At 35.8% G+C, this 17,176-nt stretch overlaps 1 protein-coding gene across 1 annotated transcript in view; it reads left to right on the forward strand.

The window, feature by feature from the left end:
* Positions 1 to 15,917, forward strand: part of LOC101847985 (lysophosphatidylserine lipase ABHD12) — an 18,227-nt gene extending 2,310 nt beyond the window's left edge. The window contains exons 2-12 of the mRNA XM_005104973.3: positions 2,222 to 2,361; positions 2,865 to 2,970; positions 3,689 to 3,808; positions 4,972 to 5,048; positions 5,920 to 6,049; positions 6,904 to 6,941; positions 7,427 to 7,506; positions 8,419 to 8,501; positions 8,819 to 8,897; positions 9,290 to 9,417; positions 11,633 to 15,917. Coding sequence (XP_005105030.1) covers positions 2,222 to 2,361; positions 2,865 to 2,970; positions 3,689 to 3,808; positions 4,972 to 5,048; positions 5,920 to 6,049; positions 6,904 to 6,941; positions 7,427 to 7,506; positions 8,419 to 8,501; positions 8,819 to 8,897; positions 9,290 to 9,417; positions 11,633 to 11,657 — 1,006 coding nt within the window. The 3' untranslated portion in view covers positions 11,658 to 15,917. The remainder of the gene's footprint in view (positions 1 to 2,221; positions 2,362 to 2,864; positions 2,971 to 3,688; positions 3,809 to 4,971; positions 5,049 to 5,919; positions 6,050 to 6,903; positions 6,942 to 7,426; positions 7,507 to 8,418; positions 8,502 to 8,818; positions 8,898 to 9,289; positions 9,418 to 11,632) is intronic.
* Positions 15,918 to 17,176: the final 1,259 nt, after the last annotated feature.

Below are 17,176 nucleotides of genomic sequence, written 5' to 3' on the forward strand. Positions count from 1 at the left end.
AATAGTGCCCAGCTTTATTTTCCCGAACGTTCGGAGAAATAGTGCCCAGCTTTATTTTCCCGAACGTTCGTAGAAATAGTGCCGGCCATTTTTTATTTTAGTTTGGTGGAACTATTAGGTTAAAATCAATTGGGTTTGCAAGTAGAGTCTAGTCAAAAAGGAGAAAGTTCAGGAGCTTTCAATATGGTTTAATATTTTCTAGAGCTTTTTTGAACTGGGAAGAAGAACCCTTTGCTTAAATTGTTCCAATTTCTTTTTGTACGTACTATCTTTTAGGTTCACAGGCTAGTTTCTTTGTCTAATCTTTTAAATTCTGACTCTGGCTGATTTTGCCGAGAATGCGTTAATAATTTTTGTGTTTTCCAAGTGCCCACTTAGAAGACTGTCATACTTTTGATGTTAGTTGAACCTCGGTTTAGTAATTATAATTACTGAATCTCCAAAATGTAATTGTCATGCACAATAGTGAAAGAGGGGTCAGAGAGGGAGACTGGGTACTTGATAAATGAAAGTGATAAGATTATTGATCAACCGTACACTCCTTTCGATCACCTCTTCTGGGTATTTCTATCGTAACATGATACAGGTATCTACATATTTGTTAATTTGCTTTTATATGGGGTTAGAGATGTCTCTCAGCAGTTTAATCTCACCTAATGATTATATGTTCATTTTGTTTTCATGACTATTAAAAGTTTCTGGTGAAAAAGATGACAAGGTATTATAATAGTTTACCAAGTGGAGGCTAAACAAGTAAATAAAAAAGACTCACTGGCCCTGTGGAGAAGGGTTGTATTTCACACTTGTTTTCTCAATAGAGAAAGAGGTTGCAAGGAAAATGTCTCTTTTTTAAAAAATAATTTCCTGAAGATTTAAGTAAAAATTTCTGCTTGGACAAGGATTCCTTGGATTTGAGGGCACATCAAAATTAAAGTTTTGAATGTTTTCTCAAAATTATTTAATACAGTCTCCCTCTAAGATCCCGGGGCTCGGGAGCAAGGAAAATGTGGCATCTTAAGCGAAGGGGATCTTAGTTGATGAACGAAGGGAAGAATCTACGGTGACCCAATTTAAGGCCCTCAACCAGTAAAATGGTCTCCTTTCACAGTAAAATGAACTGACGTGACTCCTGGGTGGGTTTATGGCATATGGCGAGCAAAAGAGTGGTCAACCTTGATGACCAATCACTGTGGCATGTGGCATGTCATTTTCACGTATTATCCTGTCGTGAGTCTCATGATCTCTATGCAAGGCGTCAGATCCCCTCTCCTTAACCTGTCCAAAATTCATAGCTTCCATCTCGTGACCGAGTTCCGCTGCTTTTGTCGTTACGCACCATTACGTTGTGACCACACCATTTAAAATTCTGTCTCACTAATTCGGGGGAAGAGACAACTGTTGCAATGGTCAGGAAAGAGTTCACAATTTGTTGTGATCCCGCCAGGAGCGAACTTGTGGGCCCTACCCACCTAGTGAGTGCTAAGTTTGGGTGGAGAGCTCAGAGTGCAATCATTGGGGAAAACAAACAAAGTGATGCTATCTGGGGCAAACATTGTATACCGTTTCATCGAGTTTTACAACGCTTATGATCACATTCATGGGAGTGGTTCATCTTTGACGCAAAATGGGCAGTTCAATGATATTATAACTTTTCACTCTTTGTTGATTGGATGTTCCTGCCTGGGACTTTGTTCTACAAAATTATGATCTGAAATGTGGGATCTTAGCCGAATGTAGACTTTGAGAGTGAATCAGACCGGGATGCAAGGGGTGACTTTCATAAGTAAAAATTCTGTTTTCTCAAAACAGCGGGATAAGGGAACCAGGATCGTAAGTGGTGGGATCTTGGGGACTACTGTATTGGGTTGAGTCTGAAAACTGTCTAAACTGTGTAAGTGTCATTTTTAGTTTGTGTCAATAAAGTTGAGATTTTTGTTTTATATTGCATTCTTTAAGCATAATTTCTTAGAAGTCTAAGGTTCCTGACGTTTACAATTATGTTCCTGTCGATTCTTGAAAAAAAGTTTTTCTTCAGTTTTTGCCTTAACTCTCCGGTGACAGGAGATGAATGAAATGGAGAGAATTACTTTTAATCGTGCCTTTCTGAATCCTTAAAAATGTTCTTTTTCATGGGTCATTCTTTATTACTTTTTAAGAGCATGCAGCATGATTTTACAGTTTGATGCATAAACAGCTTTATATTTTTTCATTGATATTTCAGGTACGTTAAAGATCATGGACAAGGCACATTCAGCTTCATCAAAATTGGCCTGCTGACATTGTTTTTATTGTATGTTGCTGTTCCCATCTTTGTTCGTGCAAACCAGTGGATTTTACCCAAAGTTGTCTTTTGCAATATCTGTAAGTTGGTAACTGTCAAATTTTTTGTGTGATAGCATTTGTAGGCTTTAAAACTTTAAAAAAAAAAAAATTGCTGATTTGATTGAATCTTTCCTGTTGCTATTGCTAAGTATTCTTGAAAGTCTTTGCATACTGTTGTAGTAAATCCATTTTAATGTCAACGTTTAACAAATTATATTTGCCAATTTTTTAATTAACAGTGACAGTGTTTTGATAGAAGCAGAATGCACAGCTAAAACTTAACGGTGAAGTCTAAATATGGTTTTTTCTCCCATTCTCTTAATTAATGAAAGCATCGATTGTTATTATAAGAGTTATTATAATGTATCATTTTTAGAAATATGTACTTGTATGAACTTGACACTGTTGGTTTAGATACAGAGCTTTACTGAAAAATTGAGTGAGGTCTCGTCATGCTAACAATGTTATGTGGAGTAATTTAAAAGTGAAAAAAATTTAATAATCATGTTGTTTATTTGCGCTTGTCTTTTCCTTTTCTTTAGTGAGGTGGCCCCCTTTCATCAATTTGTCGCATCCAAGTGATTTTGGACTGAATTATACCAGGAACTTCTATCTGCATGTTGAAGATGGGATTGATATTGGAGCATGGTAAGAATGCTGTTCACAGTTGCCTGTTTACTCGAGGAATTATATTACCATTTTGTTGATTCTTTAAGTCCAGCATTGTATCTATATATTTTAGCTTTCTGGATAGATTTTTTTGTCAACTGCTGGTTGGTATTTTGATTTTGATTTTGTTTGATGCCTTGGGAGGGAATGTTCTGATTATTGATAATATTATAAAAGTGATAGTAAGGTCTCAGGTCTGCTGAGATCAGATTCTATTTCTGATTTTCCCTTGGGCAATTTGTTAATTGTGATTCATGAATATTCATGTACATTTTAGCTTAAAAGTTGACATAAATTACATATAGAAAATGTAAATGAATGTGTCTTATTAACTTCAGTTTGGGTGAGAATAATATTAACCAGTTCAATATATTCAAGAATTTTGAATCTGGTTTCAAGGAAGAAGGCTTTGGGGGATGCTTTTCTTTTGTGTTTTGTTCAAGGGGTTTTCTACTATGATTTAGTGAAATTGAAAGGGGGGGGGGGGGAAGTTGGCCTGACAGGCATTTATTTTTTATCATAGAACATTCGCCCTGACTCTTATTTCTTTCTATCTCTCTAGTGATTCTGTATATTTGTCTTTCTTTTTTTTTGCGCTGGTTCTCCATGACAGATATTACGTCTGTCGAAATGCTTCTCTACTACTCAAAGTCATTTTAAAATCTGTATTATTTGTCCTTTTTTGGGGTTCTTTTAGGCATACACTTCCTAAAAGCATGCACGATGAGAAGAAGAACATTCCTTGGGAATCATTTGAGGATGAGCTGGACAACGGGAAGATAGTGTTCCTCTACCTGCATGGCAACAGTGGCACCAGGTACTGGTCATTGTCAAATATGCAGTGACATTTCTCTCACAGTTTTCCTTCATGGTTGATGCTATCGATGATATAAATTCAATTTAGTTTTATTTTGATATTTGTAACTTATTGTGTTTTAGAACATTTATGTAATAGAAGGACTAATGATTTGTCACTGCGTAGATTTTACTTAGGTTTATATATACGTACTAAAGCAATTGTTTGTTCATGTGGTCTTGATTACTCCTAGTACTCTTTTATTCAATAAACAAACATCAGAGTTTTTGTTTTTAGCGGGGATTGCAAGGTTGTTTTCTTTTTTGTCAATACAATGGTGTCTACCTAAGAGAGAGTGCAAGGCAAACCCCCCCCCAGTCTAAGAGCCCCCTTTTTTTAAGCTAGATTTCTTTTCTTAGTGATTAAGATTTCTGAGAACCTTTTTTAGAAAGAAAATCAAATAAAAAACTTCGCTGAATTGAGGGACATAAACTTTTCTAATTCTAAGTATTTTTCTTTACCATAGAGATAACGCTGTGAAAGCAAAGAGACCCTCATCATGGCCAGAAAAATACACCTTTTAAGTTACTGTTGTGAAGTTCAGTAGGCTGTATTGTGGGGTGTATGGGGAGGACTGGAGATGGCACGGGGTTACGGAAGTAAAGACACTCTCACAAGCCGCTCACTCTTCTTTATATGTCAAATGGCTTTGTCCTCTTTCAAGCACAGTGGCCCCTTGATAGATACAGACAGAGGAAGCAATACAGTGCTTTAACTGTTATATTCCACTTATTTTTAAGAAGAGAAGGAAACAGGGAAGAGGAGGAGGAGAGGTTGGGGTGTAGACTAACAGATGGCACTGTCTACGCTCTACATATACCCTCACACTGAACATCTGGACACACAAGTAAATTTTGCCAAAACAGGTCAATTGCAAAATTTGTTGAGATTTCACTGTTACTTTTTCTCATGAGCGGTAGAAAACTTTAAACATTTTGTCTCGGGGTGTCAGAATCTTCCACGATCATTTTGGTCTCCCAATGACCCGATGATGGGGTTCTTAGTTGTTGGCTACTGTACTTGTGCGATTCTTGCAGCTGTGGTCAGTTTCGCAGAAAGAGTGTGACTGTCTTTTTTTTTCCTGTTCTCAAGGCTTTTTGTTGTTGTTCTTTTTCCCTTTTTAGAGGCTCTTACCACAGAGTGCAGCTGTACAAACTACTGTCCAGGCAAGACTTTCATGTGGTCACGATTGACTACAGAGGTGAATTGGTTTGAACTCTTTGACTGTATTTTCTGTTTGGCTCTCTCCCCCCCCTTTTTTTTGTTCCCCTTCTTTTTATGTGTGCGTGTGTGGGTGTGGGTGTTCTATTAATAGTAATGAGCAGAAATAAGCAAAGCAAGCAAAGAATTGAAAGGCTGTCATAGTGAAATCTAACTAATGTTCGTTATTTTGTCGGAGAGACCTTTGAGAATACTTTAATTATCTTTACAACTTAATCCAAATGAGATGTTAATGAGTCAACTTGTAATGCGTTCATTGTCTTATAGGAATTTTCTTGTATCTTTTTAACAGTGAGTCTACTTCAGTAATGACAGGGCTATTCCTTGGTTATGAAGTTACAAGTTTTCTGATTCTTCTTGTCTAATGTAGAAAAATTGAATGCTGTACTGTTAGGCCATGAAACACTTTTCTTGCTTCTTAAAGCTATCTTTTGAGCAAAATGAAGATCTGTTTTCAAGTTGTTGCAGTCAAAGCTTCCTCTGCTTCGGTATTATTGGTTTGTGATTTTTGAGTCACTCACACCAATTTTCATGTTTGTGAAAAGGTTTCCTGGTGTTTATGAACACCCTCTCAAGTTACTGAAAGGGGAATGGTTATAAGTTGTAAAGTCGAACCTGTCCAAGACAGCAGCTTATTGTCGAGGGTGCAAAGTTGTCATCTTAGACAAGTGCTTCTCTTGGACAGTGTTTTTATATTGATAAAGCAAAAATGCAAGGTGGGAAGTGGTTGTGTGTACAGGGGATTGTTTTCGACTTGTGGTTGTTACAGCAGTTTCAACTGGGTTTTTTGTTGTTGTAGTAGTTTTTTATGTCTTCAAGCTTATTTCTTGATAATTTCCTTCCTTCACTAGGGTATGGGGATTCTTCAGGGAGTCCTACAGAGAATGGAGTAGTTGCTGACGCCTATCACACATACAAGTGGTTGAAAAAAAGAATTGGGAAGTCCAAAATATTCATCTGGGGACATTCCCTAGGGACTGGGTGAGTTGACTGTTATATTTCACATATTAGGTACATATTTACTCACGTTGATAGACTGAAAAAGTATTTTGAATTTCTTACCCAACCATCGTCACATGAGATAGGTTTTTTAAAGGGTTGCTTTGCCCATTGTCTTGTATAACCAGCCCAGGTTCTGAGTGGGATATGGCATCCGTGTAGAAAAATGGATTCTGGATGAAAATGCCTTTTCATGCGGAAGTTGAACCCCATGTCTTTGATGTGAAATGGTGAAGAGCCTAATTGTTTTATACAATGTGTTGGAGAGCAGTTTTTAAAAAAAATCTCATTTGGATGATATTAGGTTCTAAACAGGTTTACTTCATTTCAATTAGGGGCTAAATGATGAGCGTTAAAAAAAAAAAAAATTGTAATTGTAGCCTGAGTAAGTGCAATCTGAAATTCATTGCTATTTTTTTAAAATCTAGTTTTTTAGCGATATGAACACATATATATTATTTGTGGTATAATGGTTTTTCCCTCATGTTTCTGTTACTTGTATGGGTTAACATCAGTTGGTAAAAAGATGCTGAAGATCTTTATGTTGTCTTATGTTCGACATGTTTGGTAACATGCTTCTTCTTTAGATGTTTTATGGCGCATTTATAACCTTATTGTGTTGCAAGTGCTGTTAAACTAAATAGGTTTATAGCTAGCTTGGCCTATTACTTTTGTGCTGAATGTTCATGCCGTTAAGAGTATGTTAGAACATACCTTTGACTTCAAATATTTATGAATATATAGTTCCATACATGTTTCTAGAATAGGTATTTTCGTCATGGATAAAGCATGTGTTAGCAGTATGCTAATTCTGTCGTCTTTTCTTGTTATTACAGAATAACAACAAAGCTGACGAAAAAGTTGAGTGATGAAGGCAAGTATTTCTGTTTGTAATTTTTTTTAGCCGTTATGTTTTAGTTTTACTATGTCGTGTATGTTTGTTCAAGATTGGTTATCTCGTTTTTGGGAAAGACAGCCAGAGCGTTTTTCAAACATACGACTACAATACAACGAAATGACAGTATCAAACACCTTCATTGGAAGGAACAAACCATACAGAAGGTATACAGCTCAACCTTCACTTAAACAGAAAAAACTCTAATCTTCGGCACTTATATGACCTTATTGTGTTGCAAGTGACGTAAAACTCTTACTAAAACTAAAGCAAACCTGCACTTATCATTCATGGAATTTAATAAAATTATGGTAAAAGCCCAGCTTTTGCTGGGTTGATAACAACATTGTGTGTGAACATGATGTTGATAGACTGGATCTGATTTTTTTAGTCTAAAAAAAGTATGAATGCTTCATGCTCTGTAATGCTCAATCTGGTCATCTCTTATGTTTTCCTGTCCACAGGTGACCATCCAGCTGGCATTGTACTAGAGTCTCCTTTCAATAACATACAAGAGGCTGCGTTCAACCACCCTTTTGCTTCGGTAAGTGACATTCTCTTGTTAAAAAAGAAATTAAGTTTAAAAGCAAAATAATTCTTGCTATGTTGCTTTTTTATTACAGGGCACCAGCCATATAATTTATTTGCAGCGGGGGATTCCCTGCTGAGAGCCGCATCATGTTATGTAGGGGTCATGGGGGAGTCAGCTTCCTGTTGTCGCACTGGCTAAGCTTACTAAATTAATAAAAAAATTTCCTCAAGTTTTTTATGTATATTTGGACTAATGGTGATTACCATTTGACAGTCCCATATCATAATATTCTGCTTTTGAGACTCAAGAAAGAAGGGACACTATAACTTGTCAGGTTATTTCTTTTGACTGTTTGAAGTTGACAAGCTTAATCGTGATTTGTAGGGACAAGTGTGGATTTTTTTAAAAAGACAAAAAAAGACAGTATGACAAAAACTGTTGAGCTTTGAAATTTGAATGACATGACATAGATGAAGATACTCAGTGAAGGGCGTATCTGAGCAGTTGATGAAAATTGGTAATTCTGCACATTAACCTCCCATACTCAATACAATGAGTTATTTTGAGACATTGAAATTCCTTTAAAAATCTTTAAAATATCAGTGGAAAATATCTTAATTAAAAATTTAGCTTTTATGATTTGAACAGAAAGTATTGGTGTCTGATCCAAATTTGCTGTAGTGCAGACATGATTGCCTCAAAATGATAATGCGTTTTATGAAAGATTTGATAATCTGGTTATGGCAAAACAGTTGTATTATCTTTTTTCATTTCTGATTTGAACAGCCACTGTATTAAATTTTTATACATTGAATGAACCCATGTTTTGGTAGTCAGTGAGCTTAGTTTTCATGGTGTAGATTGGAATTTTGTCTTTCCCAAAAATTTTTTCACTTCTTTTTATTTCTATTGCACAAATTTCAGCCTTACCGGATGCTTCCCTGGTTCGAATGGATATTTGTTGATGGAATTGGAGAACATGGGATTTTTTTCAACAGCGAAGAAAGGTTGGGGTTAAATGCTGTGGCATTTAAATGTTATTGCTCATAAATGAATTGTATGTTAACAAAAGTCCCTTCCTAAAAATAGGCTCTATGAGCTTTTCAATGTATTATTTTATTTCTCTGTTATTCAAGATATTTTTTTGTACAATTGTCTGAGGAAGCTGCCTCAGTTGCCTAAAAAAAATTCAACTGTAATATATTTCTTTTAGTTCTGTTGACATGAACTTTGTTTTAATATTGTCAAACATATTAAATTTTCCTGTTTTGTTTATATTAGTAGATAATAATTATTTACTAGATACTTTATTATCTCCTTTCAGCATTGAGTCAGTGATTCCCAATATCATGATGCTCCATGCCAAAGACGACTTCATTGTTCCTTTTCATCTTGGAGAAAAGGTAAAAGATATAGCAATACCATGTCTGATGCATGTTAGATGAACTAGCTGTGAAATTTCACAAGACAGCTTGTTCCCTAACTGGGAAGTAAAAAAGCATACCATATTACAGTGTGTTTCGTATTATGATTAAAAACTCTTAATTTACAGCTTTTTAGTAGATGGTGTATCTACGCATCAATGTCTACGTGAAAAGGCTCTGCCACTTGTGATTTTACCCATCTCCATTCTTCTCCCTTCTTCTAGGAATTCAGAATGAATTGTGTTCAAGCATTTTGTCCAAAACACAAAACAAAAAGGTCATGAAATTCAGAATGAAACACTGAAGAGTGTGAGGGTCAGATTCAGTCTTATTGTAATATTGCTGTTTTTTTCTTTTGGTGCATTTTTTAGCTCTATGCAAGAGCCAAAGGCACGAGGCATCACAAGACTGGAGATGTTGAATTTGTGGACTTTGAAGGACACCTTGGCTATGGACACAAGCTGATCTATCAGGCCCCTGAGTTACCTGAATTAATTAGGTCGGTGTCTTTTTCTTGAAATTTATGCATTTGTGGGGTTTTTGTACTGTTGCTGTGGGAAACTTACTTCAAGCACGCTTTGCCTGCACCTACTTTGGATCAAAATTAGTTCAGTCTGTACGCCTTGCAAGGTGCAGATGAGAATAAATTTGGGTGGGTTTTTATTTAAAGTGAAATTTTAATTAAATATTTTGTCATTGTATAGGTTTAATGCCTTTCCAACATAAGTAAGGTTAGTTAAGAGGCCGGACCCCCAAATTTAATTTCCATTATGGATAGGGCTGAGCCAAATAGGTTTGAAAGTTTTAAAACCTGCCCCAAAACAATCCAAATTCAGAATGCTCAATTAGCAATTGGAACCAGGGCCATCTACTCCACAGGCCAGAATGATACCAACTGAGCCAATGGCGGGCCCCTTAACATTTGTTGTAGAAACGAAAGTACAATTTCAGTTGTGATCTTTATTGGGATACTCATACAGACTAACCTCTCCATTCCGCAGTCATCATGATTACTTAAGAAACAAGTTTCATGCCTTGAATCATAGCTGCCACTTTCCCGCTAAATAGCGGAAACTCCGCTTCATCTAGCTTGTACCGCTACTTTCCTCCTTCCTCCGCTGGACCGCTCTCGGTCGCAAATTGCGATACCTTTTTTTTTTTTTTACATGCGGAAAACACCAAACCGGGAGAAAGACGAAAACGCAGCTTGCGCAAGTCCGCTCGTAGCTTTCTACTGTTCTTCTAGGTCTAGCGCTAGTTTCACTTTGTTTATTGTGGAGCAACAAAGTCAAAGTGTCGATCGGGCATCGGGACGTTGGCGCACCGAGTTGTCATTGAAAACGGCGGAAATTCGAGAGAAATTGATGCAAAATGCAAAAATATAAGGAGCTGGAATGAGAAAGAAGCAGCCGGTGTGCGACTTGAAAAGTTCCTTAGAAAATTGAACAAGCCGCTTGCTACTCTTTGCGTTGGTGCGATAAAGAAATCGTGGCCCGCGGCACTCCTGTACAATTGCGGTCCCGTTTGTTTACATGTCGGCTATTGTGGCTGTTGAAGTGAATCTAGAGCTAGATAATCTATCTCTAGATATAATCTAGATTTACACATATTAAGATATCTAGATTAGATAGCCTAGGCTATAATTTTAATTCAGTTTAGATCTACACACTACAGGAGGGGCACTACTACGTTAAGTGCAAACGGGACCGCAATTGTGCAGGAGTGCTCAGTACAGCGGCAAAGGTGTTGCCTCCTTGATCCAATACTGCGCGCGCTCTACATCGATGTACAAGTTTAAAGAGAAAGAAATCTTTTTATAAGACACCAGCTGGCAACAAACACTGGATTTTTTGTCACCAAGTCCTAACTGCGTCAAATTGACTCAAATGTTTGTTAGTCAACTTAGTGCCTTTGTTTGTTTGTTTTTTTGTTTGGTTGTTTTTTTGGGGTTTTTTTCAAATACATTTTAATTCAGTTGCCTATGGTTAACAAATATGACAGTTTTCCCTTCCAAAGCCATAGGCCAGATTTTCCAGTATATATTACCTATATTGCCTCTGGATCTAACTGGTTTTACTCCGGCCTTCGGAGAGCGCGCGTCCGCCTTCGCATGAATTTCCTCCTTTTTAAAAATTCCTGAGTGGCAGCTTTGCTTGAATACATTATTGTATCATGTATTACATTTCCTTTCTACATTCTATATTGAACGACCTTTCCTAAAAAAACTCGTAAGCCAAACGTATTTCCAATTGTGGGTTATAACAACACTTTCACCAGGTAGACACTCTCTTCCTAAACCTTTTTTAATGTTATCTTTGCTACTGTTATAAGATTAAGTAATAACTTTGTTGAGAGTTCTTATTTTCCAAAAATGCTCATCTGTTCTAGAGTTCACTGCTACATCGAGTTAAAAATGTATGGAATGCCTCTAATATAAGAAGACCTTGGGCATTCTTGAACTTGGGTCGTTTTGTGGAATTTTCAAGGCTTTCGAACCATTTGGCTGAGTCTTATCAGAGATGGACGGTAAATTCGGAGGTCCCACTTCTTAAATAAGCAAATACTGATAGTGCTAGGAAACCCATAAACTTCTCATATACTGAAAATTAGTTTGTACTATAATGTTGTATTCTTTTTATTGGTATGAATTATAAGAAACATAATAATAAAATATATATATTCTCTAATGTTTTTGTCTTTTTGTTTCATTACAGAAAATTTGTGTCGAAGTCAAAGTGATCAACACCGGTCGTTTATGCTTGCCGTTTCTGCAGGATAGCTCACTCAGGGATGATTGAATCCACTCCAGAACAATCTTTTGCCTTGTTAATTTTGAAAAAAAAATTGTTCTCCACTCATGTTTGAAATTGAAATTCACTTTCTGGTTAGAAGAAAATTTTTCACATAGTGACTGATCAGATGTCCAAGGGATATACGCAGACTGATTATGCGAAATAATTTTTGTACAGCAGTCATGTTTTATCAGTTGCAGCATAATTTGAAATGTCTTGTAATCAGTTGAAATGAGGTTGAAGTCTGGGGAAATTTTTCCTCTTGAGAGTGAAGTTAAGTTGAAGTTTGGAAGTTATGGACATTTTCTGGGGGGGGAAAAATCTGTGATTTCATTTGTGAGAGCCAGGAGAACAAAAGAGTGACAACCTGAACAAAAATATATCTCATAATATGGGAAAGATTCTACAATTAGTGACCCCAGCGTTAGAGTCTGTGGTGCAATGGTTAAACAGGGAAGGTATGACTTTGATTTTTGTGTGGGGGAAGTAATTTTAATGGGTTTCTTTCTCTGTTTGCTAGGATTTTACATCCTGCTAAGGCTTGACCCTGAGAGTCATTGTCATACTCAAAATTGTGTAAAAGGAAGTATAAGAAATTGAAATAAGGCAAAACTGTTCTGTACGACTTCCTCCTCTTTTTCATTGACTGCAAGACTATAAATTTGAGTTTTTGATTAAAAAAAACATTTTTTTTTGGTACCTTAGACTCTGTGAGCATAGTATATTTATCCCCTTTATATTGTGTACTTTTTTTGTTTGTTTTGTTTTAAAGTAATATATGTGTCTGCAGAAGACTTTCACTTTTACCTCTGCACACTCACATGAAGCAAAGATAAATACTGTAACACTTGTCTTAGGTTTTTTTTTTATATTACTGACTTTGATAAAGGAGCCAAAATCGGCTATACGAATTTTTTATACATTATTTTGAAGAGGTTTAAGTACTAGGCAGGATTTTTACCACTAACATTCAATTATGTACAATTAATGTGAATGAGGGAGACATTTTTACTAACATGATTTTTTTGGGAAGATTTTACCACTTTTTCGAGATTTGTGTATCTGAATAGAGTCTTCACCTGTAAGCGGAGCTTATGTTTGTGTTTCTCATACCATGATGTTTAGCATCAGAGATTGAACCTCAGATAAACATAATGAAACTCATATATTGCATATTGCCGTTTTGTTTTTTCTGCTATTGTGATATGAAGTACAGCTGCTGGATCCTTCCACTGTCATACAGTAGACCTTGCAGTTTCCATTGTTTCCATGAGTTTTTCAATCATTTACCGGTGGACCGTATAATATATGCTTGTATTTTGTCTAGATCTCATTCCCTAATTCCCTAATGAGGAATGCCTGTCTTTGTTCTTCCTCCCCCACCCCCAATCCACCCATGTAAGCCTATTTCTCTGTTGCATTTATTTTGCCTCTTGGCCTTGGCTAAATTTGTAATAAGTGAACAGAGATGCTTATGAATCTATTATATCTTGTGTGCCTGACAGTTTATACCTGTCATGGACTTAATGTCTCGACTGGATTATCAGCTGTGTTTTAAAAAAGAAAGTGTCTTTCTTAAAGACAGCACATGTTTTGGTTTGTTTTTCATTTAGGTGGAATTAGATTATTATAAAATTGTTTGCAGTTTTGAGAAGACAGAACTTTAAGTCTTTCGGTAAGGTTTTGAGACACTGAGCCAATTTGAAAATTTTTGTTTGTTTTGGTCAAGTTTGTAACTGACTATAGCATTTTGCATTGCATTTTGTCTTGTAAACAAGATTCCTTCTGAGTGGTTTTTGCACTATTTTAGGTATAGCGTGAGACATCTTGTATTATTCCTTTGACAAGTATGAAATAAAGTGACAGATTTATAGGATCGTTTGCCACCGGGAATTTAGATAGGAAATTGTGGGAATCATTTCTCTTGAGCTTGGATTATTCTGAAAGCCAAGACAGAAGTATACACTTTTGAATATAATGATAAAGGTGTCTTGCATAGTAAAGCCCCTAAACAGCAATATACAGGTGAACAGTAATCCAGGTCTTGAAGTGTAGTTTATGTCATGGTCTTTGCTAACTGCAATTTGGAACTCATTTACCTTGAACTGATTCAAAATTCAGCCTATGGACTCCAAAGTGTGATTTTAGTATAGTCTTGCTTTTCTCAGACAGATTAGATAAAAAACTCTTGTTTCCTTGTATGTAACATTATACAATTTCAGGTAGAGCTTACGTTTCTTTGAATATCACTGTTTAGAAGAAAGTTAGCTTTAGAAGTTTTGTCAGCTTCCTAAGGTGTATATGAAAATAGTGCTAAGTTTGATAAAATTCCAGATGCACTCTGCAAATGGAAGCTTGATACCCATGCTTTCATGAAACCTGATGTTTTTTCGTATTTGTGAAATAAAAGTGCACCTCCAACCCTTTTTAAATTTTTTACTTTATCATAGAGCTATTAGAATTGCTGTCCAAGATGGCCTTTTGTTGTTAAAGTATTCATGCTTTTTAGATTCCTTACCGTATTCATTTTGTATTCCTTGAGTAATTTTAAAAACTTTCATTACTTATGTTGTTATTGAATGAGTTAAAATTCTTTATTTGTTGGTCTGTTTCTTTTGAAAGCCAGTTTCTTGTTTCATCTGATCTGAATATTGTTTGGCACAGTCTTAGTTGAGATCTACTTTGTTACTTTTTGCTCAAAAGAGTTGGATTTTGTTGATGTTCTCATACCAGATTGTTTTCTTTTCTTTTTTAAAGACTTCAGTTCTGTTTTTTAGAGTTAAAAAATTCTTAACAGCTAACTTATGTTAATTCAGTGCCTTGCTTGTTTCTTACAAATTTCTGAACGTGAATTAATTTAATTTAAAACAAAGATTTATTGACACTTGTAATTTTAAGGAATCAGCGGAATGAAAACGTCAAAGGATTACATATGTCATTGTTGTAGCAATTCTACTTCTAACTTCTCACTGCTGAGACGATTGGGGTGTGTTACAGCAGTTTTTAAATTTTTGGGAGGACTATTTGTTGTTCTAGTTACATGAAAAAACAGTAATTTTCAAAGGTTTTTAAGATTTTATTTTAAAGTAAATTTCAAGTTCATTCGTTACATTATTCCGTTTACTTTGTTTATATATTAGTTTAAATTTAGTCTAAGACATGGCCCTTTGTATACTAAAACTTTCTCTTTTTTTAATGTCAAAATATTAAACAATGCATTTTCAGGACAGAAGGTTATTTTTATGTTTTTGATTAGCCTATTAAGTTACTTTTCACCCTCACTGGAACTTGGTTAATCTCTGGATTGTAAGAGTACGTATAAGGTTTAATTTTATTTTAAAAATGTGTATGTTTCCTTAAAGGCTAACCTGACTTTTCAAGATGTATAATATTTCTCAGGAGGATTTCTTTCTGCTATACATTATATCTTCAGTTCTGTGTTTTTAGTTTGAGTTTTACCCCCAGAGTAGACGCAAGATAAGTCATTCCAATGTTGGATTACTTATTCCCTACCTCGCTTATTCAAGTACTTCAGACCCTACCGCTATAGCACAACATTCTTTTTAAATTTGAAAAGTAGAAGTATTGGTGTGACTTCAATTTTGAGTTTGTCCGTAATTTTGGAAGTGTGTTGAAGTGTTTAGTGGAATTGATCTGTTTTGGAGTGGAATTTTTTAGGTCTTTTTTTTTTTATCATGTTGGGTTTGCATAGCTTTTTTTCTTCTAATTTTTGTCAGTAGGAATATTTCAACAAGGAGGAAAATATTATTTTACTTTCATTTATGTATTTAATTGCTATAAAGCGATGTAGCTGAATAAGGCTATGAAACAATGTTTGCACACTCAATGCAAGAAAGATATTTCTACTGAGTTAATGGTGTTTTTTTATTTTTAACAATTGTATTTTATTACTAATTTGTTGTTGGTTTATTTTTTTTATTACTTGTCATTGCCAGTGAAGGATTGCTGACAAGTTTGGTTCCTCTGTGGAGAAAAATTTGTGCAACACCTTTCACTTAAGGAATGTATGGCATAAATACTAATATTTTGCATTTCTTGTTATTGCCAATATTTATGTTGTGGATGAATTCTTTTGTTCCCTAATATTTATACTTACTTGTAAATCATGGATGTTTAATTATGTGTAGAGCTTACTCTTGCAGTACTGTTAAGTAAAAGAGAATAAAGTTTGAGCTGAACGTTGAAATAATGTGGGTCTTTTTATTGGAGGTTTAAAAAAAATCAATTAAAAAAACAACCCAGTTTTTCTTCCTCAACTTCGGTGACCACAGCAAGACCACTCCCTGCCTAGTTGGCTTGTGTGCCATTTGGTTCCACCCACACTCATATTTTCTGAAAGGCAAAAAGAATTCCTGATGTTAAGATAGTAGTCTGTGTATTCTGCACGTTTGACATGGGTTGTCATATTTTAAACGCTTGATTTTTTATACAGCTGGATCGGGCCGATCGCCCGACTCGATCGCCTGAAACTGAAAACAAACACGTTTGTTTTTGAGGCGATCGGCCCGATCCCAGCCGTAGTGGGCACCCCGTATTAAGTTCCGCTGTCTCAGGAGTGTGTGTATAAATTGTGAGAAGACCTCTACCAGAAGTCGCCTCGAGTGGCTGGAGGATGCCACTGATAAACCTTACTTTCTTGCTTTTCCATTTGTTTCAATCACTACTATCAATCTTATTTTTTCCCTTCACTAAATTAAAGTTGAAGTTATTGTTTCGGTGTGTTTCTCTTTACTCAAACTAAAACTAAAAAGAAAGAGAGCAACCCAGTCCTGTGTTTTGTCAATTTCTCAAGGAGACTCTAGGTGGTCCATCGTTATTTCTTCATCACAATCGTCACCGTTCTTCTTCTTCTAAGTCTTGTTTGTAGTACAAATTGTAGGTGGTTGGCGGGTGCTCCCGTGTGGTCTGCTCCTTCTTTTCTATCTCTATCGTCCTGCCTTCTTTTTTGTGTTTTTTACTCTCTTGTAACAACTCCAGCCTTCAACACTTTAATATAATAATTATAATAATTGCATTTCTTGTATTATGTTGCAAGTGCGGTAAAACGCTTACTTAAACTTTTTAAGTGGGTGGTTGGCGGGTGCTCTGGTGTGGTTTGCTCCTTCTTTCCTATCAAACATCTATCGTCCGTATCTCCCCTTGTTTTTTTTATGTTTGTTACTCTCTTGTAACACCTCTAATCTTCTGGCACTCATATGACCTTATGCAGTTGCGAACGCCGTAAAACCTCTACTAAAACGAAAACTTTTGGAAAGTCTTTTTTTTGCTCTCCTTTTACTCTTCTTATGCCATCTGGAGTCTCCTCACAAAGAACGACTATTGCAGTGGATATGACATAAGCTACTGGATTAAAACTTTTTTATTCCAGAGATTTCAATAGGCAGGTCCAGTGAGGAATGTCAGCGGCGTTTGTGGTAGGCCTACATGTGTATAGAGTACATGTAT

This window comes from Aplysia californica, unplaced genomic scaffold (assembly GCF_000002075.1).
Source record: "Aplysia californica isolate F4 #8 unplaced genomic scaffold, AplCal3.0 scaffold00444, whole genome shotgun sequence".
In the NCBI taxonomy this organism is placed as follows: Eukaryota; Metazoa; Mollusca; class Gastropoda; order Aplysiida; family Aplysiidae; genus Aplysia; species Aplysia californica.